Source organism: Chrysochloris asiatica, unplaced genomic scaffold (genome assembly GCF_000296735.1).
Source record: "Chrysochloris asiatica unplaced genomic scaffold, ChrAsi1.0 scaffold00116, whole genome shotgun sequence".
Classification (NCBI taxonomy): Eukaryota; Metazoa; Chordata; class Mammalia; order Afrosoricida; family Chrysochloridae; genus Chrysochloris; species Chrysochloris asiatica.
In genome coordinates, this window is record NW_006408634.1 from 7,674,612 (window position 1) to 7,700,869 (window position 26,258).

The following is a 26,258-nucleotide window of genomic DNA, read 5'->3' on the forward strand; positions in this document are numbered from 1 at the left end:
TCTAAAACTCCACAGCTCCAAGTCAAGTGTAATAACACCAACCCAACAATGAAAATAAAAAGGCAAAACACCTCAACTTCCACCAAGCCATAAAAATGGTGTGGAGGAGGTATCTGATCGCCTCTGATTTCACAACGGGGAGAGAGAATCCTCAGCATCTTATGAGACGGAGGTCAGACACGTTAACTCTCTCCAAACTTTTTTTTTTTTAATGTTTTATTGTGAATTATGTGATAGTTTACATGGGAGAACATTAGTTTTACATTCATCCTATCATATATTGTTTCATTGCCATGGTTACAATCCCCTCCATGCATCATCAACCAACCAAAGGGTATACCCTGCAAGCCTGCCCCAGGTCATCAGCACACAGCCCCTCTCCCTCTCTGGGTCTAAAGTCTCTCCAAACTTTTTACCAATTCCGACACCCACCATCCTTCCCGTGGGACTCTCTGGTCCTCTTCTGGTCTCTATAATTTGATGCAGTGACCACATCGAATTCACAGACAATACTCAGTTATACATTTATTAGGGAAGTAACAGGTTACAATTCAGGATCAGAGAGGACTCGGGATACAACTGTCTTAGATCATGACTGACTTTTTTCAGCTATGCCCTTGGGTCTCTTGGACTGGCCCAGCCTCTGCTCAGATAAGTGCTTAAAAGCCCCTTAAGTTACACCAGTAAATACCCCACTCTGCCAGTAAACCTCTTGTTCAAAAGTTCTCAGACCTCTTGCTCCATGGGCTGGGAAGCCCAATGCATGGAGAACTGTTGGTCTCCTGGTTTTACAAGCTGCTTTTTGCTGTCTCTGGTGTTATAGGTCTCTGTCTCCTGGGTCTGGGAAATTCTCAGTGCTGAGATCTCAGGTCCAAAAGACACATTCCATTCTTGTCTCTTCTTGGTGGACATGAGGTCCCCTTTCTGCCTTAGTGATGGTTCCAAAAAAACCTAGTGGGTTGGCAAAACTGATGAATCCTCTTGTTGGGCCTCCATATACCTTATTAGCATGGCCCTACCCCCACAAGTGTGCCATGTACCTTATTTACATGAATAGCAAGCTATCCAATCCACTTAGGAGTCCTGGTGTAGTGCTGTAGGAGAAAGAACTGGACAGCAAGATCAATTTAAACCACAAGGTTGGCTGTTCAAAATCACTAGCTGCTCCTTGGAAACCCTATAACAGATCACTATGAGTCAGAACTGATTCAATGGCACTTACAACAACAACCCAATCCCTTTGGTGGGCTACAAGCACCTAATTTGCATAGTCCCACACAGTCATTTGGTGGGATTTATCTATGTCATTATTGTTAAGTACCATCTAGTCGGTTCTGACTCATAACGACCCTGTGTAGGTTTTCCAAGGAGCAGATGCTGAGTTTGAACCACCAACTTTGTGCTTAATGGTCCCGTGCTTATCGTACAGCACCACACCAGGACTCATACTTCATTTGGTGGTGGTGGTGATGTGCCATGGAGTCGAAACCGACTCATAGCGACCCTGTACAGTGTTTCCAAGCCTGTAAATCTTTATGGGAGCAGAAAGCCTCATCTTTCTCCCACGGAACAGCTGGTAGTTTTGAACTGCTGACCTTAAGGTTCGCAGCCTGATTCGTAACCACTATGCTACCAGAGCTCCTTCATACTTCATTTTAGAAGGACCATATTAATTGATTCATTGCGCCACAAGACCAACTTCCAATACCCAACCTATCAACACCAAACCATCAACTGTGTGGTGGTTTAAAAACAAATGTCCACAAGTACTTCTTCGATTCTTCTTCCTCCAAAAGGTGGCACTTAGTTCCCTTCCTCTTGAATATAGGCTGGATTTTTTATTTTTTAAAAAACTAATAGCATATGAGAGAAGGGAGGTGGTCAGACAAGACATCATGGCTTCCTTCTTGCTTTCTGCATCATTTGCTCTGGGGGAAGCCAGCCACCAGGTCATGAGGACATTAACCAGCCTATAAAGAGGCCTACATGATATGTAATGAAGAGATAAGGCCTCCAACCAATAGCCATGCCAGGGAGACATTTGGAAGATCCTCCATTCCCAGTTAAGCTTTTAGATGACATCTTGATTATAACCTCATGCTAGATTCTGGGCCAGAACCAACGCACTAAGCCACTCCTGGATTCCTGACTCTAGATACTCTGGCATCGTGTGTTTTAAGCTGCTAGCTTTGGGGGTAATTATTTTAGACAGCAATAGATAATAGTCTTAAATAACTCAGATTAAACTCTGTATCCTGAGCCCCACTCTATTTCAAATAGGTCCCTGTGACAGAGAGGTACTCTAAGGAGACACTTACTGATCTCCCACCTCCTGGTGGCCATACTTTTGTAGAATCCCCTCTCCTGGAGTGGAGGTTGGACCCAGGAGTTACAACATAGCAATTTCTCTGTCTCTGCTACGCTATTGGTGTTTCCTGGGTCTAGGATGTTTTCAGCACAGGAATCCTGGAGGCAGCCTGGCATGGTGGTTCAAATAGGCCGGGAGCTCAGTGATTAAGGAGATGGCATGAGATGGCTTCAGGACCAAGAATTTGTATCTAGCCCCTTATTCCAACCCATGTGGCCTTGGGCAGATGATGTCTCCTTTCTGAGTCTCAATTGTTCCATATGCCCAGTGGGCATTCATTCATTCATTCACCAACTTCTATTGAGCACCTTATTAGCTGATGGACATTGGTATTAGGTGAAGGTCCCTGGGTGGCACAAAGGGTTAAATGCTAAACAACTAGTCAAAAATTTGAACCCACTCAGAGATACTTCGCAAGACAGGCCTGACAAACTTTGGAAATGTCAGAGCCTTGAAAACTTTAATGGAGCACAGTTCGATGCAGTACACGTGGGTTGTACACGACGCTCTACACGTGGGTTGCCATGAACTGAAATCAAGTTGACAGCAATGGACAACAAGGAAGAAAGGTAAGAGCTAAAATCCCTGTTAGGTACCCTCTCCACCGAAATAGTAAAAATCTCCCTTATAGAACACTTGCCATTTTAATATTATTTTGTGGAATTTATTGCTTTCACCATTCTGCATAATCATCATCACTCCCCATTTACAAAACATTCTCATCCCCCTAAACAGAGACTGAGTACCCCCTTCAGTAATGACTCCCATTCCTTTCTCGCCCCAATTCTGTTAACTACAAATAACCTTTGGTCTCTATGCACTTGGCATCGTCAAAATACTGTCACAATTTCTTTGACATTCCCAAGTGTGGACTGATCTAGTGACTCATTTCTAATGACTATAATAAGGGGAAATAAATGATATGTAACTTTAGGGACTAAAGTTTCTCTCTTTCCAATGTTTATCAAGATGAAACATTTTATGACCTCTTGCTTGCTCTGGGGGAAGCCAGTTATCATGTTACATTCAACCTTATGGAGAGCCCGTATTCTTCATATGAGGAGGAGCTGAGGTCTCCTGTCAATAGAAAATGAGGAGCTGAGGCCTCCCAGCCACAAGCATGTGAGTGAGCCATCCTGAGCGCATCCTCCAGCCGGCCGAGCCCTCAGATGAAACCACAGCCCCAGAAACCCTGTTGGATGTAAACTTATGAGGCTCCTGGCTCAGAACCACCTGGTAAGACACTCAGAGATTCCTGACCCTTAGACTTGTGTGAGGGAATACTCTTACACGATTGATGTCCTAAGGTGCTACTTGTTATAAGTGCCATTGAGTCGGTTCTGACTCATAGCAACCCTGTATAGGGTTTCCAAGGAGTGGCTGGTGGGTTTGAACAACACCAACCTTGGGGTTAGCAGCCCAATGCTTGCCCTACAGCACTATACTTGGACTGTAGGACACAAGGTACTATTTGGAGGTAATATTTTACACAGCACCTTTTCTAGGAAATTTGCAAATTTGTTTTGCAAACTTGCGATTAACCTCGGCAAAAATCTCCTTTAAAAATATTGGCTTGACAGGCCCAAACTGTACCAAAGAACCTCCTTCATACTCTTGCCTTCTTTGCAAAGAACCACATCCCACAATGCACTGTACCACAGATAGTAACTCTCTGGAAACCAAGGCAACCTGTTGGTGGTTGCTGTCAAGTCAGTTTCCATTCATGATGAGTCCATGTGACATATTAGAACTGCCTCAAAGGGCACCTCGGTGGCACGCTGAGGATTAGTGATATTGTCCATATAAACTGGCGTATGGTGTAAGGTGCTCTGGTAGCGTAGTGGTTACGAATCAGGCTGCGAACTGCAAGGTCAGCAGTTCGAAACTGCCAGCTGCTCCGCAGGAGAAAGATGACGCTTTCTGTTCCCGTAAAGATTTACAGCCTTGGAAACCCTGTTCAGGGTCACTATGGGTCGGAACCGACTCGATGGCACTTAACAACAACAACAAATGGTGTATGTTTAATTCATATCACTTGCTAGCTCTCATTTGTTGCCAAAAAAGAAACAGAATTCATGCCAGCATGAAGGGCCATTTATTGTTCAGGGGCTGAGCCCCCACGTTTTTGGGGAGTTCCCCCACTACTTCCACCCATGGTCCCCATGGACCCCTCAAGTGGCAGGCTGCTGAGTTGATCATGGAGGGAGCACATCTTCAAGTGCAGATAATCCAGAGCGGCCACCTTCTCCCTGGAATGACAGGGAGTTGGAAATAACATGCTGCAGGTGAGGTTCAATGCTGGGGTGTGGAAGTGAAGAGAATGGATGCCCAGGCCCTTTCCCAAAGACCTCACCCTCCTCCCATGCCCTCAGCCTCCTTCCTCACTCCGGCTTCATTTTGTCCGTCAGCAGCAGGTTCTTGGCCCGTAGTGCTTCGTCTTGGGCCAGGCGAAGGGTGGAGCTCAGGGCCTCTGCCCTGACATGTTTGGCCAAGGCTTGGCGCTCCAGCTCCTGGGGAGAGGAGTGTAGGCGCGGCTGGGCTTGCCAGACTGGGCTGGGGGTGAAGGGGGAGCTGGATCGCGGAGGGCATGGGGCAGGGTCCCATGGGGCCCATGTTCTTCCCCCCAAGTGTTTTGTCCCATCTTGCCTCAAGCCTAAGCTTGACCCCTGAATCCCACAATGTACTGGTCTAATGTGCCCCACCTTGCCTCAAGCCTGTGACTGACGCCTACATGTCACAATACATTGACTTTCCATATACCATCTTAACCTCAAGTCTGAGACTGACACACACCCCTCACATCCAACAACACTGCTTTTCTGTGCCCCATCGTGAACTAAATCTGTGTTCGCCATATTGTCCCCTAATGCCCATGAACCATCATGTATTTGACATGTGTCAGTGTGTCCACTATGCTGTCAAATGATCCCCTTACATAATTCAACAGTCTCTACATTTCCTTATATATCAGGTCAGCATCTAGCACAGGAATCATCTTTAGTGCTCTGGTTCTATGTGTCCCACAATGCATTGGGGCCAATGTCCTATCATGCATTCATCCTATAGCTCTGCCACATAAAGTCCCATATTACATCATTTATCTATGGCTCGCCAATCATTTGAACAACATCCTATAATGCATCAGTCTCTAGGTTCCACAATACACCATGCCTCAAGTCCCATCAACAATCGAGCTTAAGCTTGTAGTGCAAAATCCCATGAAGTACAGGGATTCCATTTCCCATAGTGTAAATTGTCTGTCAGTTTCTCATACTATGGCGACTTGTGTGTTGCTGTGACACTGGAAGCTATGTCACCAATATTTTAAATACCAGCAGGGTCACCTGTAGTGGACGGGTTTTAGTGGAGCTTCCAGACCAAGACAGACAGGAAGAAGGAAAGGGAAACCACTTTTTAATTAGCCACCGAAAACCTTATGAATGACATCAGAACGCTATCAGTTAAGCCTGCAGGGTTGGAAGGCACTCAAAATATGACCTGGGAAGAGATGCCTCCTCAAAGTAGGAGTTGCCTTTAATGATGTGAATGGAGCTAAGCTTTTGGGTTAACTCATTTGCTGATGCGGCACAACTCAAAATGAGAAGAACCCACTGTAAACATCCATTAATAATCAGAACATGAAATGTACAAAGTGTGAATCTAGGAAAATTGGAAGTTGTCAAAAATGAAATGGAACACATAAAGATTGATATCCTAGACATGAGCTGAAATGGACTGGTATTGGCCATTTAAAATCAGGCAGTCTTCTGGCTTACTATGTTGAGAATGACAAATTAAAAAGCAACAGCTTTACATTCATCATTAAAAAAAAAAAAAAAATTTCAAGATCTTTCTTGAAGTACAATGCTGTCTGTGATAGGATGTTGTTCATATGCCTACAAGTAAGACTAATTAATACCACTATTATTCAAATTTATGCACCAACCACTAAAACCAGTGACAATGAAATAGAATTCTACCAATTTCTTCAGTCTGAAATTAATCAAACATGTAATTTAGATGCATTGATAATTACTAGTGATTGGAATGCTAAAGTTGGAAACAAGAAGACTCTGGAGTTGGAAAGTATGGCCTCAATGAAAGAAATGATGCTGGAGATGGCATGATAGGATTTTCCAAGACCAATGACTTAGTCATTGCAAATATCTTTTCAACAACATAAAAGGCGGCTATACACCTGGACCTCACCAGATGGAATACACAGGAATCAAACTGCCTAACCTGGAGGAAGAGACAATAGAGAAACTCATCATAGTCATACAAAACAAGATCAGGGGCCGACTGTGAACAGACCATTAACTGCTCATATGTAAGTTCAGATTGAAGCTGAAGAAAATTAAAACAGCTCCACAAAAGCCAACATATGACCTTGAGTATATCATCCCATTGGAATTTAGAGACCACCTCAATCACAAATTTGATGTGTTAGATACTAATGACGGAAGACCAGAAGGGTTGTGGGATGAAATCAACATCACCATATGTGAGGCTTGCTCTTGAGCATAGAGAAGAAACTAAAATTGAATGGAAGAAATGATTAAATAAAATAACTAAACAGAAAATCTGAAAGGGCAGCCAGAGATGACAAAGTCAAATATTATAATATGCAAAGACCTGGGATTAGAAAAGCAAAAGGGGAGAACACACTCAGCATTTCTCAAGCTGAAAGAACGGAAGAAGACATTCAAGCCTCAGGTTGCAATATAAAAGGATTCATATTGTCAGGAGGGAACAGTCGCTGGAGAAGGATGTCATGCTGGGTAAGATGGAGGGTCAGAGAAAGAGAGGAAGACCCCCAAAGAGATGGATCAGCCAGGTGGCATCATTGATGGTGTCAAGTGTGGCAGCGGTAGTGAGGTTGACCCAGGATCGGACATTGTTTCGTTCTGCTGTGCGTGGGGTTGCTATGAGTCGGTTCTGACTCGATGGCACCTAACAACAACAACTAGAAAACCTATGGATAAAATATCGAATGATTCTGGAAACATCAAAAGAAGATGGAAAGACTACTCAGAGTCACTGTACCAAAAAGAATTGGTCACTGCGCAACCATTTCAAGAAGTAGCATATGATCAAGAACCGATGCTACTGAAGGAGGAAGTCCGAGCAACACTGATGTCTCCAGGAGTTAACAGAACACAAATGGAAATGTTTCAACAAACTGACGCAGCACTGGAGGCACTCTCTTGTCAATGACAAGAAATTTGGAAGACAGCTACCTGGCCAACTGACTGGAAGAGATCCAGATGTGTGAATTCCAAAGAAAGATGATACAGAGAATTCCAAGAGAATACAGATATCATTAATATCACATGCAAGTACAATTTTGCTGTAGATAATTCAAAAATGGTGGCAGCAGTACATTGACAGGAAGCTGCCAGAAATTCAAGCCACATTCATAAAAGGACTGAAACAGGGACATCATTGCTGATGTCCGATGGATCTTGGCAGAAAAGCAGAGAATACCAGAAAGATGTTTACTTGTGCTTATTGACTATGCAAAGGCAATCAACTGGATCATAACACATTATGGATAGCATTGAGAATTGGCTATTTCAGAACACTTAATTGTGCTCATGAGCAACTTGTACATAGGTCATGAAACAATTGTTTAAAAAAGACAAAGGGATACTGAATGATTTAAAATCAGGAAAAGTGCGTGCCAGAGTGCCAGGTTTGTATCCTTTCACCATACTTATTCAGTCTGTATGTTAAACAAATAATCTGAGAAATTGGATTATATGAAGAACGTGGAATCAGGATTGGAGGAAGACTCTTTAACAACCTGCAATATACATATGACAGAACCTTGCTGACTGAAAGTGAAGAGGACTCGAGATACTGAAGATCTGGGATTAGAAAAGCAAAAGTGAAGCACACACTCGGTATGGATTGCACTTCAGTGTAAAGAAAACGAAAAGCCTCACAACTTGACTAAAATAAACGGAGAAATTATTGAAGTTGTCAAAGATTTGAATTTGTGTGGATCTACATTCAATGTTCATGGAAGCAGCAGTCAAAAAATAAGGACGTATTGCATTAGGCAAATCTGTAAAAGACCTTTTTAAAGTGTTCAAGAACGTCCAGAGATGTCACTTTGAGGACTAAGGTGCACCTGACCCTAGCACCATGGTATTTTTAATTGCCTCATATGCATATGAAAGTTAGACCATGAATACGGAAGATGGTAGAAAAATCTATGCATTTGAATTATGGTGCCGGCAAAAAATATTGACAGTAACATGAACTGCCAGAAGAACAAAGAAATCTGTGTTGGAAGAAGTACAGCCAGAATGCTTCCTAGAAGTGAGGATGATGAGACTTGGTCTTTTAGACTTTGGCCATGTTATCAGAAGGGACCCGTATCTGAAGAAGGACATCGTATTTGGCAAAGTGGTGATGGTGGTGGTGTGCTATGGAGTGGGTTCCGACTCATGAGGCTGAAAATCTTTACGGGAACAGAAAGCCTCATCTTTCTCCCATGGAATGGCTGGTAGTTCTGAACTGCTGACTTTGAGGTTAGCAGCCCATCTCATAACGACTACCCTACGAGAGCTCCTTGGGTAAAGTCGAGGGTCGGTGAAAAAGAGAAGGAATCCCAACAAGGTGGATTGACACAGTGGCAGCAAACATAAGCTCAAACATAACAATTATGAGGAGGTAGAAGTTTCCTTCTGTTGTGCACAGGGTCACTAAGAGTCCAAACCAACTCATCAGCACTTAATAATAACATAGTGCAGTAGGTTTTATGACCGCTAGTCTCTGGGTCCCATGTCTGGCCCCCAATATCCCTTATAATGACCCTTTTTCTTAAGTTAGACAGGGAAACAGTCCCATGTTCACTGATGCTTCAAGCTATTGTCTGTCTCTTGTGTCCCACAATGCATCAGATTCCATTTCTCCATCACGCTTTGAACTGGTGTCCATCATCCAAGGTTCTATGATTGGCCTTTGCCTCATCACCCACCTGCTTGTTTCAAATGCATTGGAGCCAAGTCTTTCCCCAATGGTTGCTACCTACAGCTCAGTCCTTCCCTTCCTGCCACACATGAACAGTACCATTGTGCCCAGGGCTTTCCCTTCCCCTGCTGCCCTGCAGAAAAGCAAAATAAAGGCATGGTGGCCCATGGTCCCTGGTACCAGAATCTTCTTGTGTAGCCTCTGGCAACTGGGGCAGGCGGGAGCCAGACCCCTCTGCTTCACCTCATCCACTAATGGGGTCAGGGCTCGTTCCAGCAGCTGCTGTAGGGATTCCGTGGATAACTGCTGCCCCTGGCTGGGGAAGGGGTGATCGATCACCAGTTGAAAGAACCCAGGATGTTCCATGTTCATGTGCCTAGCTTCCACCCAGGCCTCACATGAAATCTTCTCACAATGCATCGAGTTTCCTTTGGTTCCCGCAGCACGGTGAATTTCCACAGTGCTATGGGGAGCCCCATTCCCAAATGGCACCTGACAGCCCTTGATTCCCAAAAGCTATCAAAGTCCCATTTCCTGGTTAAACCTAATCCTCAATTGTACTGAGAATTCTCCCCTTCCTACATTGTAACCCTTGGTTCCCCCACCAGATGCTTAAAGTCTCACCTTGCCCACAGTGTATTGAGAAACCTGGATTCCCATCATGTCCCCACACTCCAGCTTCCCCACAATGCACTGGAAATACAACATGCTCTAAACACATGGAGTTATTCCTGAGTTGCACAAGACACGGACTTCAGCTTGTGCGGAAGGATGTACTTCCATGATGCTCTAGGACAATCAATGCATCGGGATTCTCCGTATCCCACAATGAACCCCTTTCTCCATCACTGACTTAGAATGCACCTGTACCCTTACCTGACACATCGGGCACAGGAGCCTTGGGAGGACCGATCCAGGTTCATGGAGAGGTCGGAGCCTCTTCGGGAGCTCTGAAACTGCCGACTCAGCTCCTCCAGAATCGGTTTCACTGGGCCCAGCCCCTCCAGTTCGCTCCTCAGCGAAGCCACGGACACTGCTGACCGTTCCACCCTGAGGTGAGACATTAAGAGCCCTCCCAAGAATCATGCCTGTTTATTAGCCCGGTGCCTGGTTCCCCACGTGGTCTATAATTGTTTAGAATGCCACCCCTGTTCTCTAATTGGCCTTCCTAGTTCCCGCTTGGTCCGCCCACCCTTTAAAGATACCCAGTCTCTAATTTCTCCGCCCATCTTTCCTTATTAGGTATAGACGCTTCCCTCTGTCTTTATTGTTCGATCCCAGTTGATTGGCTCTTCTTTTCCCCTATAGATCTCATCCCTCAGGTAGCATCCAGCTTGCCCTTTTTCCCAGTCCTCCCACGCCCCTGGAGCCCCCTCCTTACAAGGTACACAGCTCATCAGCCCTTCCCCGTAGCTCCTGCAGCCCCCGCGCTGTCTGCGCCTGCTCACGCTGCGCCCGCTCCCACTGGCCCAGGAAGCCGTCCAACCTCCCGCCTAGGCCACCAAGCAGCCGCAAGGCCTCCTGAACAGCACCCTCCTCCTGATGCCACCGAGCAGTGAGCGAGGACATATCCCTCCTGGATGAGAAAAGGAAGGGAAAGGTCAGGGCAAGATTTGGACACGCCCCTCCCAGGCCCCGCCCAGCCTAGACCCCGCCCCTGGCTCCGTCCCCACATTTTCTAGTTTTGTTCATTTCTTAAGGAGGCTTGGTTGCACTGTGGGATAAACATCGGATGCTAGTCCGCGGGGTCTGAGGTTCAAACCCACCAGCCACTCTGCAGGAGAACAATGAGGCTGTCTATTCCCATAAAGATCTACACTGTCAGGCACCCTAAGGTTTGGAAACCCTATAGGTAGGTGCCTTGTCGGCATCAACTCGATGGCAGTGAGTGATTCCATTTCTTGAAATATGCCCATGCCCTCCAAAGGTTGGCCTTCATCCCCTTGTCAGCTAACCTGATTCTACTCGTGTACCTCCCCAAGCCCAATCCCAGTTCCTGCAGGTACCGTTCACCCGAACCCCGTTTCACTCACCTCAGTGCATCCTGGACCTGCCCTCTGTCAAGCCCTGCCCACCTCAGGTTCACCAGCCTCAGACCTCATTCTGGCCAGGTCTTTACTCAAGAGACCAATTCTTCGAAATCCCAGCCTTCTAGGCACCCGCCCCCAAGAAGAGTCTCCACGGTTCTGGTTCTTGGAGGTTCCACTCTGGGTCCTATTCCCCTAACCACTCTAGGCTACAGCAGCTGAGTTCTTACACTTACCGTCACTGAATACCGCCCATTCCTTGGGGCCCTGCCCCTTGTCTTCTTTAGGCCCCACCCCTTAACCACGCCCACCTTAGATTAGTGAGGTCCCACCCCTGAGCCCCGCCCACCTTAATTCCTCTAAACCTGCAGAGACTTTCTGCAACTCCTGTTCGCCCGCTAGGGGGCTTTCCCCTGGCCTGGACGCCATTCCCCAGCCACCGGGGGCCATGCTGCGGGACCGAGGAGGTTCATCGGGGCTTCCTGGGGGGCCGGAGAAGCCCTGGGACACTGTGGCAGGGGTCAGGCCATGCCGGGAGAGGCCGGCCTCCAGCTTCTGCTCCAACTCCTGCAGTTCGGCCTCCTGCCTCCGCGGCGTCTCATCCTGCAGTTGCTGCTGGAGATAACGCAACTTCTCCTGGGTGAGGAGAAAGGGTGGGGTCTTGGCGTTTGCAACCACCTCCACCCCCAAATCTGCCCAAAGAATCCTCAGAACTGGAAATGAATGGGTTTGCGACTAGATGTTGGGAAGTCTCCTTGAGATCTAAGTGGAGTCCCTCTTGCTTCTGTTGGGGAAGGGACGTCCCATTTAAAGTCTAACTGAAGTCCAACTCGCTTTAACTCTAGAATGCTTGCCTGCATGTCTCTATTCAGTCCTCTGCCCCAACTCCAGTCCTCCAAGGGGACAAATTCCAGTTTCTCCCATTTAAGAATAATAACTGAGTGGACATGTGAGCAGGACAGACATTCCCACTTGAAGTCGAATGGATTCTAAACATGACCATAAACAGATGCTTAATATGACCATAAACACACAGGATTGGTTTGGTGGTGTTGGTGGCAGGGTCAGAAGTCCCACCTGAAGTCTACTTCAAGTCCTTCATGCTTCCAATGCCCTCCCTCAAATCCTAGAACCCGTTTACCTCCAGCAGGGCAGAGTTCTGCTTCAGGACATTGGTTTTGATTTCAGCATCTTCCACAGACCGAGTCACCTTCCGGCAGTTCTCCTGAGTCAGGACACCAGGGTGGGAGCTCTGTCTTCCCATTTCAGTTCTGCCTCCCACTCCCTAGCTTTGCTATTTCCATACAGGCTCCAACCGCCCACACAGACACGCCCACTTTCCCCCCAAGTTCTGCCTTCTCCTTACAGATCATGTTCCCTTGGCTTAAGCCACCTCCCTCTACTACTACCTACTACTTGTTCCCACCTCTTTCAAATCCACTCAATCCATTCTTCTCTGCTCTCCCCATACACTCTTTCTACCATCACTCAGTTTCTGCCCCTCAGTGGCCCACCTTGAGTTGACTACAATAGCCTTCCAGTTCTTCCGCCTCTTGTCGTCTTCTTTCTAGATTCTCGCTCAGTACCGAGCACTCGCTCTAGGTGTGGAGGGGAGTAGGGGTCAGCCAGAGCCACAGGGGGCCCTCCATGAGGAGGAGGAGCTGGGTCTGGGGAAGTCCTTTTCTCTTTTGAGCCTCAACCTCCCCAACTGGGGTATGGGTGCATTGAGTTGAAGGAAGAAGAGTGATGTGTGTGTAAGAGGAGGGCCCCCACACCTGCAATGATTGCACGTGCTGATTAACCCGGGTGGTCTTTTCCTTCAAGCTGGTGATGGAGTCTTTGGCACGGACCAATCCATTGTTAACCCCACTCTGGGGAAGAATAGGAGAGGAGTGGGTCAGTAGGTGTGAGGGGCAAGCCCCAACCCTGAGAAAAATTCCAGAACTGGGAGGCTGGGTCAACACCTTGATCATGCCCTGGAATGGCTGTGTGCTTTTTGGCAAGGGCTGTGTCTCTTTGATTCTTGGTGTTCCTGCTCCGTAAAACCAGGGAGTGGGCTCAATTTCTGCGTGGTGGGCGCTGAGATAAATGAGAATCTAGGAGGGAGGAAAGGATCCCTGGTGGTGCAACAATTAAGCACTCCGCTGCTAACTGAAAGACTGGAGGTTCGAACCCACCCAGCGACTCTACAGCAGCAAGACCTGGATCTGCTTCTGTAAAGATGACAGTCCAGGAAACCCTATGGGGCCGTTTCATTCTGTAACACTTGGTGTTGTTGTGAGTCAAAACTAACTCAATGGCAGCTGATAACAAAAGGCAGAAGAAGGGTGCTCAGACAATGAGGTGAAGGATGATCTCAACCCAAAACTGAGATGAATACTATTGAGGTCCACAGACATATGTAACATCAGTTCTTAAAACACATGTATGTTCTTTCTCTCCAGACACTGGAGAATTAAAAACAGAACTCATTTCCAGATATGAGCATTCGTTATGGGTCAGACCAACTACTTACATAAGATTTCTCCTTTATTCTTCACAACCACACCACCTGAAGTAGTGTTATGAATTGAATTGTGTCCCCTCAAACATGTGTCAGCTTGACTGGGACATGATCCTCAGTATTGTGCAAATTATCCTCCATCTTAAGATCTGATATAATAATATCCTATATGTTGTAAATTGTCACCTCCATATTGTTAATGGAGTCCTGGTGTGGCACTGTGGGTTAATGCGCCAGACTGCAAAGCCGTTTGAACTGCAAGGTCGGCGGTTCAAGCTCACCAGCTGCTCTTTGGAAACCCTATACAGGGTTGCTATGGGTTGGAATCGACTCTACGGCACTTAACAACAACAACAGTGTTGTTAATGGGAGACCTGGTGTGGCACTGTGGGTTAATATGCTAGACTGCAAAGTCAATTTGAACCGCAAGGTTGGTGGTTCAATCTCACCAGCTGCTCCTCAGAAACCCTATACAGGGTTTTTGTGGGTTGGAACCGACTTGATGGCACTTAACAACATGAGGATACTGAGGCCAGGAGTAGGGGCAATTATGTTAACAAGACAGGATGACACAATCTATAGGGTTAAGTTGTATTTTGAGATTATCTCTTTTGAGATATAAAAGTTATTAAACAAGAGAACAGAGTTTGGAGGAACCTAGTTCCACCAAAAAGGAAGAGCTGGGAGTGGACCAAGGTCACGGTAATGCCAAACTCTTGGACCCAGGGGAAGATAGATGACAAAAGAGACAGAAAGCTTTCCTCTAGAGCCAGTGCCCCAAATTTGGACTTGGGGCAGCCTACACTGTGAGAGAATCTGCTTGTTAAAGCCCCTCACATGTGGTATTTGTGACCGCTACATTAGAAAACTAAGGGAAGTGGGAATGCTATTTTCCCATTTTGCAGGGGAGGTAAATGAGGCTCAGAGGAAGTTCCTTTTACTCCCAAATATCTGGTAAGGCACAGATGTTCCTTTATTAAAACACAGAAGAAGATATATATCTTTATGATAATTACAGTATTACTGGTGTGGTGCTGTAGGATAAGAACTGGACTGTTAACTACAAAGTCAGTGGTTCAGACCCACCAACCACTCCTCAGAAACCCCTGAGTCAAAGCTGACTCAACAGCACTTAACAGCAAACAACATTTACTCACTCAAACACTGAAAGTAAAGGTAGTAAATATTGGTAAACATGTTCTGAAAAACAGTAACAAGTATAAATCATAGAAATCCCGATGAGCCATTCTAGCCTTATCAGAATTTAAATCCAGAATCATTATTCTAAGTCACGACACTATGCTGCCTCTGGTCATCATTACTTATGTCACCATGAAATGTATTGTGGTTCCTGCCAATTTGGGCTACTTGTACCCTCAGGATCCATTCTCCCCTCTTGCACAGCTATAGAAGGCACAGATGGCTCAACCAAAGACTACATTTTCCAGGCTCCTTTGCAACTAGGGTTAGTAATGCCACTAAGGTCTGGCCAATGGAATATGAGTAGAAATGATGCAGGCAATTTCAGACTAATGACTTCAAAAGAAACAAGTGAGAACTTCCCCATATCTCTTTCTCTAATGGCTGGAACTTGGAGACGATGGCTAAAGCCAGAAGAGTCATCTTTGACCAAGAGATAAAGAATGAACACAACTTGATAGAAGGAAGCTAAATTCGCAACACCATGTAGAGACCATGTTCAATTTCAACCACCTACAAAGGAAAACAAAGAACCCTGGTAGCATAGTGGATTATGAGCTAGACTGCTAACTGCAAGGTCAGTAGTTCAAATCTACCAGCTGCTCCGTGGGAGAAAGATGAGGCTTTCTGCTTCCATAAAGATTTACAGCCTCGGAAACTCTATACAGGGTCACTATGAACCCGAACTGACTCTGGCACACAACCACTACCACCACCATAAAGGAAAACAAGGAACCCTGTAGTGGGTTAAGTGTTAGGCTGCTAATTGCAAGGTCATTGGTTCAAACCCACCAGCCGCTCCACAGGAGAAAGATGAGACTGTCTTTTCCCATAAAGATTTAGTCTTGAAAACCCAATAAGCAGTTCTATTGTTTCCTATAGGGTCACTATAAGTTGGAAGCAACTTGATGGCCGTGAATATAAAGGAAGACTTTTATGAAAAAGAGATGACATTTTCCATTTTATTTAAGCTATGTTATTTTGTATGTCTGTTACAGCAGCCAAATTTGTGACTGAATATCATTTACATTCCCATTTGACTGTCGAAGCCAGGGAGGTCCAAAGAGCCCACGTGAATTGGTTGTTGTTGTTGTTGTTAAGCGCCGTCGAGTTGGTTCTGACCCATATCAACCCTGTATAGATTTCCAAGGAGCAATTGGTGAGCTTGAACCACTGACCTTGCGGTTCAAACTGACTTTTCAATCCAGTGTATTAACCCACAGTGCCACACCACACTGGTTTTGGTCATGGAATTCAAGTCCAGCAGTGGGTGTGAGTGGGAGAGATGTGGACATTGGGTTGTATAGTAAAAGGAGAATCATGACCCTCTTCCTTTTCCCACTTCTAGATGCTGAAATGTGGGTGACAAGAGCAACAGCTAGAAATGTAGGGGGTTGAAACTGAACCAGAATAAAGGGGCCAGGATCTTGTTGCATTTGGAGAACAGAGCTGCTATATCAACTGAGATGTCCAAGCGAAAAAGTAAACTATTCTGCTTAAACTACCTTATTCTGGGTTACTCTCACTGTTGTTGAACTAATACACAGAGAAAAGTGATTCTCTCCATTATAAGATAGGTAAGATTTTTTTTTTTTTTGGTAAGATTGCTCTGAAGAACAAATATACTAAGAAATATTGCATTAGGGTGATGTCAGTGAAAATGAAGATGTCAGGACCTTTGAAATTTCTCCCTTCCATAAAAGCAATTAAAAACAAACAAACAAACGAAAAAACTGGCCCCAAATGGTCAGAATAAGAATTTCTCAACTCTGGAAATTAACCAAAGGCTTTCAGCAATCATGGAAGTATTTATTCCGGGAAAAAGGGGAAAAAAGCTAGGTCTTTGTAAAAAACAGATATGTGGCATTTTAACTTGTTAGTAACATCTCAGTAGCGGCTCTAGAGATAACAACCAGCATTCCTAGTACTATAGGAAGCAGAATGAAGTTGGAGCTCTTTCAAATTCATTTCCAAAGAAGTTATTTTTTAACCTATCTTGTGGCTTCCTAGAAGGTCCCACTCAAAAGGCTTGCATTCATTTCATCTGATACAGAACTCACTTAGGCATTTGTTTCAACACTGCTACTGTATGCTGAGCAAATAATCCGAGAAGCTGGGTTCTATGAAGAAAAACATGGCATCAGGATTGCGATATGCAGATGATACAACCTTGCTTGCTGAAAGTGAAGAGGACTTAAAACATTTACTGAAGAAGATCAAAGAGCACAGCCTTCAATATGGATTACATCTCAATGTAAAGAAAACAAAAATTCTCACCACTGGACCAATAAACAACATTCTAATGAACGGAGAAAAGATTGAAATTGTCAAGGACTTCATTCTTCTTGGATCAACTATCAACACTCACGGAAGCAGCAGTCAAGAAACAACATACTGCATTGGGCACAATCTGCTGCACAAGACCTTTTTAAAGTGTTGAAGAGCAAAGATGTCAGCTTGAGGACTAAGGTGTGCCTGACTCAAGTTATGATATTTTCAGTAACCTCATATGCATGCAAAAGCTGTACAGTGAATAAATAAGACCATAGAAAAATTGATGCATTTGAGTTATGGTGTTGGAAGAGGATATTGAAAGTGCCATGGGCTGCCCAAAAAACCAATATATCCGTTTTGGAAGAAGTGCAGCCAGAGTGCTCCTTGGAGGCCAAGATGGCCAAACTTCATCTCTCATACTTGGGACATATTGTCAGGAGGGACCAGTAGCTGGAGAAGGATATCATGTCTGGTAAGGTGAAGGGACAGAGAAAAAGAGGAAGATCCTCAACAAGATGGATTGGCCAAGCGTGGCAACAATTGTGAGGTTGGCCCAGGACTGGGCAGTGTTTCGTTCTGTTGTGCATAAGGTCACTGTGAGTCAGTACTGACTCGATGGCACCTAACAACAACAACAATTGCCTGAGGTGATGGATAACAGTTGGGGCAAAAGGCTTAAATGGAAATAAGATGTCCATAGGATTAAACTCTCTAATTGTTAAGCATAAATTGGCAGAATTGATTTTTAAAACATGACTCAAATATATCTGTCTGTAAGAGATTTACTTGTTTTGGGCAATGGTTGCTTAGATATGAACAAAAGCACAAGCATCCAAAGGGGGGAAACATTGGACTTCATCAAAAATTTTAAACTTTTTTGGACAAAAGGCACTATTATCAAGAAAATGAAAAGACGCCCTCAGAATGGAAGAAAACATTTGCAAGTCATACATCTGATAATATATCTCTTGTTGTTAAGTGCTGTCGAATTGGTTCCAATTCATATCGACCCTGTTTAGGGCTTCCAAGAAGTGGCTAGGAGATTTGAATCGCTGACTTTGTGGTTCAAACTGACCTTATGGTCCAGTGCTTATCCTACAGTGCTATACCAGGACCCAGAAAATATTAAGAACTCCTACAACTCAGCAATAAAAATCCAGTCCAATGGGCAAAGAAGCTCTCTCAGGCTTAGAATCTCTAGAACCAAGAAAGCCAAGTACATGTACAAGCCGAAACACACACACAAGAGATGAGACTGAGGTCCAAGTACGACCCCTAGGATGTGCACCCGTGGAGGCCACAATAAAAATATGGAACACCAGAGACTGGGGACACAGGTACAAGTTGTTGACTTCATGCTGCTGTCTAGAACATCTCTCTCAATGCACCTAGAATTTCCATCGCCAGCCATTTGATTACCGCAAACACCGCTGAGATTCCCACCTTGAGCATACCAAACCAGTCGGATCTATGACATTCTGGACGATTTCTGATCTCAGTAGTGGCTGAGTGTAATACATGTAATGCATCTCTTCTGCTGTCTTTAAAAAAAAAAAAAAAATGGGGCAAAGAATTTCAATAGCCATTTCTCCAACAAGCTAAAGATTGGTGTCAGCCTAGTTAAAAACAGGAGTCCTGGGATAGCACTATAGGATCAGCAATAGACCACAAGGTCGGTGTTTCAAACTCACCAGCCACCCCTCAGAAACCCTATACAAGGTGGATATGAGTTGGAATTGATTCAATGGCACTTAACAACAATGTTGTTGTTGTTAAGTACCGTCAAGTCTATTCTGACCCATGGCGACCCTGTTTAGGGTTTCCGAGGAGTGGCTGGTAGGTTTGAACCGCTGACTTTGTGGTTCAAACTGACCTTGTGGTCCAGTACATTATCCTGCTGCACCATACCAGGATTCCCTTAACAACAACAATTAAGAATTATAACAAGATGGTGGTTTCCCTGAAGGGCCTTCGCAACTTGGATCCTCACAGCAGCCTCAGAGAAATCTGCAGGCTGTTGGATGAGCCCCAGTTGGGGGTCTGAAGACCTGGCCTTTGATTGTTCTCTGCAAAACCCTCTGGAAAGCAAGCTACCTACCTCCTCTGACCTCAGTTGCATCGTTAGGTGATACAAAGATGTCAGAGCTTAACAGGAACCACAGTGAAGTCAGCTTCACACTTCTCCCAATTTCTGTCAGGAAACTGTGACTTCTCAGCCAGGTTTTTCATTTCCCTGGGTCTCTGTCCTCACTCTGCATCTCTGTCTGCCTCTCTCTCTGGGTCTCTGACTCCCCCCTTTCTGAGTCTCTGTCTCTCTCTCTGATTCTGTCTGAATCTCTCCCTCTCTGCATCTCTGTCTCCTTTTATCTCTCGGTCTCTGTTCCTCTTCTTTCTGAGTCTCTGACTCACCCTCACCCTTTCTGAATCTCTGTCCCTTTCTTTCTGCATCTCTGTCCCTCTGCCTCTGAGTCCCTCATCACCTCTTTCTGGGTCTCTGACCTCTGCTCCATTTCTGAATCTGTCTCGCCTCTCTCTGGGTTTCTCTATCTTAGCCCTTTCTGGGTCTCCCGCGATGCAATTTGGTGCTGAGGCTGGAGTCTGTCCCTGAAGTCCACCTCTTCCTAGCTCAGAGGCCCCAAGGCCCTTAGGCCTCGAGGGCATGGCTTGGCAATCATTACTTTTCATTACTTTTTCTGTCTCACAGAGAGGGAGCCTGTGGCTGTCTGTCCTCACCCCCTCATTCCCTCCCTCCCACCACCCCCATCAACCCGGAAGCAAGTTCTTGGTTGAGTCAGGCCTTGCTCCCCGCTGCCCTGGGCGCTTTCTTGGGCGTCAAGACCCACTGGGGATGTGATCAGAAATAGCTCTGGTGGGAGGCCAATTCCAGTGGGGTGGGAGAGACATGTGCCAGGGGAGGAGGTGTTCCTCTTGTGGGGGCAAGGCTGGTTCAGGGTTCTTGTTAAGTGCCATAGAGTGGGTTCCAACTCAGAGTAACTCAGTATAGGGTTTCTGAGGGTCCTGGTGTGGCGATATGCGTTAATGAGCTGGACTGCAAAGTCAGTTTGAACTGCAAGGTTGGGGGTTCAAGTTCACCAGTCGCTCCTCGGAAATCCTAGACAGGGTAGCTATGGGTCGGAAACAACTCGACGGCACGTAACATCATCAATGTAAGTTTTATGAGCAGCGGCTAGTGAGTTTAACGGCCAATCTGGTGCCACAACAGGATTAGGGTGTTCTAGGATAGAGAGGGAAGTATCTCAGGCCGTCTCTTCCACCCTTGTCTCTCTCAGCTCTGGTTCCTTCTCGACATTTGGACCCATTTCCAGTCTCTTCCCTCCTAAAGTTCTCAAAGCCATTTGTTGTTATTAATTGCCTTCTCATCAATTCCGACTCACAGCGACCCTGTATAGGGTTTCTGAGGAGCAGTTGCTGGGTTTGAACCACTGACCTTGTGGTTCACAGTCAGGTGCTGATCCTACAGCCCCATGAGGAAAAGAAAAAAACTTTTGCTTTGGTATAAAATGCATTTAGCCTGCTTATCCTGGCCCCTGTACTTCTGTTGTTAGTCTTTTGTTTTTCATCTTTACACTGGGTAATAATGCCCTTTCCTTCACATTTGTTTTAAGAAAATGAGATCCTCACCATGAGGGACTTAGCGCTGAGCCTGGCACATAGTAGTTGCTCAGTAGATGGGAGAGGTTAGGGGTTGAATCTTGTCCCCCAAAGTCCTAACTCCTGGTACCTTTGAATGTAATTTTGGAAATACACTCCTTATCCAGTATTCAGTCAATTCTGCCTCACAGAGACCTATAGGACAGAGTCGAATTGCTCCATATATTTTCCAAGATTATAATCTCAAGATTTTGTTTGCTTTGAATCTTTATAGAAGCAAATAGCTGTGTCTGTCTCTCAAGAAGTGGGTTCAAATCACTGACTGGCCTTTCTGGACCTTCCAGAGAGCCCAGTTCATATCTTGGTGGCACCTGTTTGCCATTAAGCCACAGTGGTTAAGAGCTCAGCTGCTAGGCGAAAGAAAGGTCAGTGATTTGAACCCATCAACCATTCTCTGAGAGAGATAGGTGGCAATCTGCAACAGCTTTAGAAAGGCTAAGTTGTTGTTAAGTCCTGCTGAGTCGGTTCCAACTCATAGTGACCCTTGCATAGGGTTTCTGAGGAGCGGCTGGACTCTGGGGCAGTTCTATATTCTGTCCTATAGAGTAACAATGAGTTGGAATCAATTTGATGGCAAGAGAGTTGTTTTATTTTTTTTGAAACGGGGTCTTTGCAGATGATATCAGTTAACATGCAAGGGGCTTCAAAAGTTCGTGGGGAAATCCCATTATCTTTTCATTCCATTTTTCCATGACTTTTTGAAGCCCCTTTGTAGGGTAGTCCCTAATCCAATCTGAGTGGAGTCCTTATTGAGGAGAAGAGAGAAAAGACATATGTAAAGATGTTTCTGCAAGGAATGCACGGGGTTGCCAGAGCTGAGAGAGAGAGGAAAGGAACATTCCCGAGAGTCTTTAGAGAGTCTGGTTCTGCGATTGATACCTTGAATTTGGACTTCTAGTCTCCAAAACTACATGTCCCTGGAGAAGGACATCATGATTGGTAACATAGGATCAGCAAAAAAGAGAAAGATCCCCAATGAGATGGACTGACATCACGGGGACCAATAATGGGGTTCAAACAAAAGAGCGATCATGAGGATGGTGCAGGACCAGATAGTCCTTCCTTCTGTTGTGTGTAGGGTCACAGAGAGTCAGCCCCTAACAACAATGCTATTATGGCATCTCTAGGAAAATCATGTTGTTGAGTCCGTTTCTGCTCACAGACCCTATCTACAACAGAATGAAACATCCTTATAATCAGTGCCATATTTGAGTGCATTGTTTTAGCCACCGTGTCCATTCATCTCATTGAGGAGCTGCCTTTTTTTTTTTCTTTTTGCCACTGACCCTCTACCAAACCTCCAGGGACTCGTCTCTCCTGATACCACGTCCAAAGTATGTGAAACTCTTAGGAAACTTAATGCAGGAGCCAAAATCCCAAACTGCTTCCTCTCTTCATAAACCCACACTGGCTCCCCATCGATACCCTCAGAAGAATGCCCATATTTGTTTTTGGCCTGTGTGACCTGTGTTTCCCCACCTCCACCTCCCATCCCCCTACCCATCCCTCATCTCCTTCCTCTCCCTTCAGCCTCTTCATTTGCTCATGTTGTTACAACTGGAACACCCGTCTCGGTCTTCTGCCTGGAGAATACCTTATCTTCAAAATCTAGCTTGTGTGTTGCCTTTTCTGGAAAGTTCCATGACCACAGCTGGTTGGGCCAATACTTTCTTCTTGGGGGCTCCCACAGGGATCTCTACTGCCCTCACTGGCTCAGGTTGTCTCCCACCCACTGCTGGACTCCTAAATCTAGCTCCCCCAGGTACACGCTGTAGTGTCCTTAGGTAAGCAATTTAACCTTTCTTGCCCTCACTGTCTTCATCTGTAAAATGGGATCAATAAACAACAACAACAACAACAATCGCCAACACTTCATTTAGTGCCTAGCAGAAGCTGGTACTTGATTCCTTATGATCAATGGTAAACCTACTGCCACTGAGTCAATTTCAACTCACAGAATTCCCTTTTGCTCTTTGCCATGTTTCCTGTTCCTGGCACTTTGTAAGAGTTTAGAAAATACTTATTGGAAGATCAAATATACAAGTTTCCAATTTACAGGTGAGGCAACTGAGACTTCCAGGAATGAGGAATCTACTTGGTAGATGCTAGCGAGCATTGTTATCACCATGGCTACTGTAAGTGTGAGTCTCAGGGTTGAGGTCTGACTCCAGGTTCAGTTCAGGGTCTGGCCCAGGGGATGCATTGGGTGGGGGAAGAGAAGAGAGGAGAAGCTCTGGCACCAAGCTGAAGAGCTTCATGCTCTATCAGGGAATCCCCTGAATTCCTCTAACTCTTGCTGACCTCCCAGTTTTACCTAGAGAGCTCCTACTCATCCTTCAAGGCCCAGTTCTGACACAGCCTCCTCCAGGAAGCCTTTCCTGATACCCTCAGCCTGGCTTGAGGGGCCCATCTGTAGGACCCTCCCCACCCCCAGTGCCACCTTCATTATGACATATATCATCTCAGGTTGTGTCTGCTGCCCCCCACCAGACTGTGATCTCCCCAAGGGGTCCTGTAGGTGACGCCAGCCTTGGCCAGGATATGTGCAAATAACAGAATGAAATGAACTCCTAGGCTAGGCATGATGCACCCAGAATGTCTATCTAATGGTAGAGGGAGGAGTCTGCTCCTCTGGGCGTTGAAGGATGACCAGAACCTTCTCATTCCAAATCAAGAAGACACACCCCATCCTCAATATATTTGCCTACCACCAGAGTGAGGACTCCTGTCTTCCCCAGCCGGGGGTCCCTCACCAGTATTTCCTTGATGTCTGGGTCATCTGGAGCCCAGGGTGGATTAGGGGGAGCGGGGGGCCCAGGCAGTGCGGGCTGGCCAATGCTGTCGTCTGTGGTAGAGTCTGTGCCTGAGGAGTCTGTGGTCTCCATGGCAGCCAGGTTGAGCAGTGACACATTAGTGCAGGCTGAGGACCGTTTGAGGTTCAGGCACCAGTGCATAGGTTCATGGGACATGCGGGGGTCCACCCTGGGCAGGAGAAACCAGCAGAAAGTGGGGGTTCAGCCCCAGGGCATGGCCCGTTTCCACAGAACCTACTCCCTCTGACTCCAACTTGATTTCCATCTTCTTTCCTAGCCTGTACTTTCTTCTCTGATGCTTGTGTGTTTGTTTTCTATCCCTGCTGTCTCTTTCCTTCTTCCTTCTCCAACACACTGCCTAGTGTCTTCCTCCTTTCTTCTTTCTCCATCCCCACTGCCTACTTTTGTCTTCTTTCTACATCCCTGCTGGCCCTTTTTTCTTTCTTTTCTGCTTCCTCACTGCCTTTCTTCTTCTTCCACCATCCCTACTGCCTTGCCCTTCTTCACCTGCCTGCTTTCTTCTTCTTTCTCCAGTTCCTGTCTCCTTCTCCTGGCTTCTCTCTCCCTCCCTCCATCTCCACTCCTTTCTTCCACTTTACCTCCCACACTACTCCTCCCCCTTCCCCACTGCTCTCTTGCCTGCTCCTCTGCTTCCCCCTCCCATTCCTCCATCACCCACTGTGGGACTCCTGCTCTGTTGGGGGCAGTGCTGGGCACTAGGACCATCCCTGACAGTGTGTGACACACCCACCCGTGGAACGACACAGCCTTCTTTTTCTTCGTGATCCCCTTGGCTGGGCTTATTACCCCCCCAGGGGCCTCCGGGACCAGCTGGGAGCAGCTCTCGACCCCTGCGGGGGGATCCCCGGCCTCATGGATCTCTTTGGACTGCCAGATTGTCTTCACCACCACGCTCGCCATGGCGTGTGTGTGGGCCCTGCTCCCAGGGGCTGCTTACTCTGACAGCAGACCCCCCTCATAGTCCCCTGTTCACCCTTAGCTGACTCACAAAGGGCCCAACCACTGGGTCCCAACTGGGGGGGGGGTGGCAGGAAGTGGCCCCTACTCATCACATACCCCAGGAAATCATAGTGAGCTCTTCTGGGTCAAGGACTCTAATTCTGCTTCCCCTTTGGAAATGCCATAGAGTTACTCATTCCATTCCAGAATTTAAGGCGCTCTGGTAGCGTAGTGGTTACGAATCAGGCTGTAAACCGCAAGGTCAGCAGTTCGAAACTACCAGCTGCTCCGCGGGAGAAAGATGAGGCTTTCTGCTCCCGTAAAGATTTACAGCCTTGGAAACCCTGTTCAGGGTCGCTATGGGTCGGAACCGACTCGACGGCACTTAACAACAACAATAACATTCCAGAACGTAGAATGGGTCGGCCCCCTGATTGGAGGGGTCCAGCTACTTTCTTCCTGAGAACAGCCAAAGGGTCACCCAGTCCCCTTGTTATGGATTGAATTATGTTTTCTCCAGAATATATCCTACTATCCCTGGGCTCTAATCCCATTAGATACATTCATGGGACAGTTTGCTTGTAGACTGTGTCTTGAGTGGTCTCTCTTGAGATATAGAAGGAGCAGATTAAGCAAGGAAGAAGAGGACAGTTATGGGGAGACCGATGCCATCCCACATAAAGATCACCAGCCAAGGAACCCCTGTATCTATAGATCTGAAAAAAGACAAGGGCCTTCCCCGGAGCTGACAGAGAAATAAATGCCTTCCCATAGAGCTGGTCTAAGTTGAGACTTTTAGCCTCCTAAACTGGTAGAAAATAAATTTCTTCCACCCTATTATGATATTTCTGTCATTGCTGCTCTAGGTAACTGAGATATTCCCACATTCATACCTGATTCTTCATGTAGCATCTTCTTCTCATTTTCCACTGTCTACTTTCTTCTTCCTTTCTCCATCCCTGTTGGCTACTGTCTTTCATAGACTTGGCACTTTTCCTGAGAGCTGGGAGAAGGTGGTACATGACTAATGAGTCCTAGTTCCTACTCTGGAGGATCATACATTTGATGGGAGTATGCAGTGGTGATGGGTGGGACAGAGTGGGCAATAGACAGACAAGTAAACAAGAAAGTAACAGGCATTTACTCATGGTGACCTCATTTGTTACAGAATAGAATTGTGCCCCACGGTGTTTTCCAGCTGTAATCTTTGGGAACACAGCTCACCTGGTCTTTCTTCTGTGATGCCACTGACTGGTGAACCAGCCACCTTTAGGTTAGTAATCGAGTACAATCCGGATACCCAAGAACCTCAAGCATTGAGTGATATTAAACCAGCTGATGTCAAGTGGACTAATTGATAGAGACCCCAAATGTATTAGAGTACAACTGTGTTCCAGAGGCTTTTCACTGGCTGATTTTTTTGAAAGTGAGTTGCCAGATTTTTCTTCCAAGGTACCTTT

General features: G+C 46.0%; 1 protein-coding gene across 1 annotated transcript; it reads right to left on the bottom strand.

Moving 5' to 3' along the window:
• Nucleotides 1-4,463: 4,463 nt before the first annotated feature.
• On the bottom strand, nt 4,464-24,759 carry TSKS (testis-specific serine kinase substrate). The gene is made up of 11 exons (XM_006868212.1): nt 24,590-24,759; nt 23,779-24,007; nt 13,152-13,247; nt 12,891-12,974; nt 12,518-12,601; nt 11,726-12,012; nt 10,731-10,925; nt 10,226-10,399; nt 9,530-9,665; nt 4,754-4,878; nt 4,464-4,617 (listed from the first exon to the last, which is right to left on the bottom strand). The coding sequence occupies exons 1-11, from the start codon at nt 24,757-24,759 to the stop codon at nt 4,464-4,466; spliced, it is 1,734 nt and encodes a 577-aa protein (XP_006868274.1).
• Between the last annotated feature and the right edge of the window lie 1,499 nt (nt 24,760-26,258).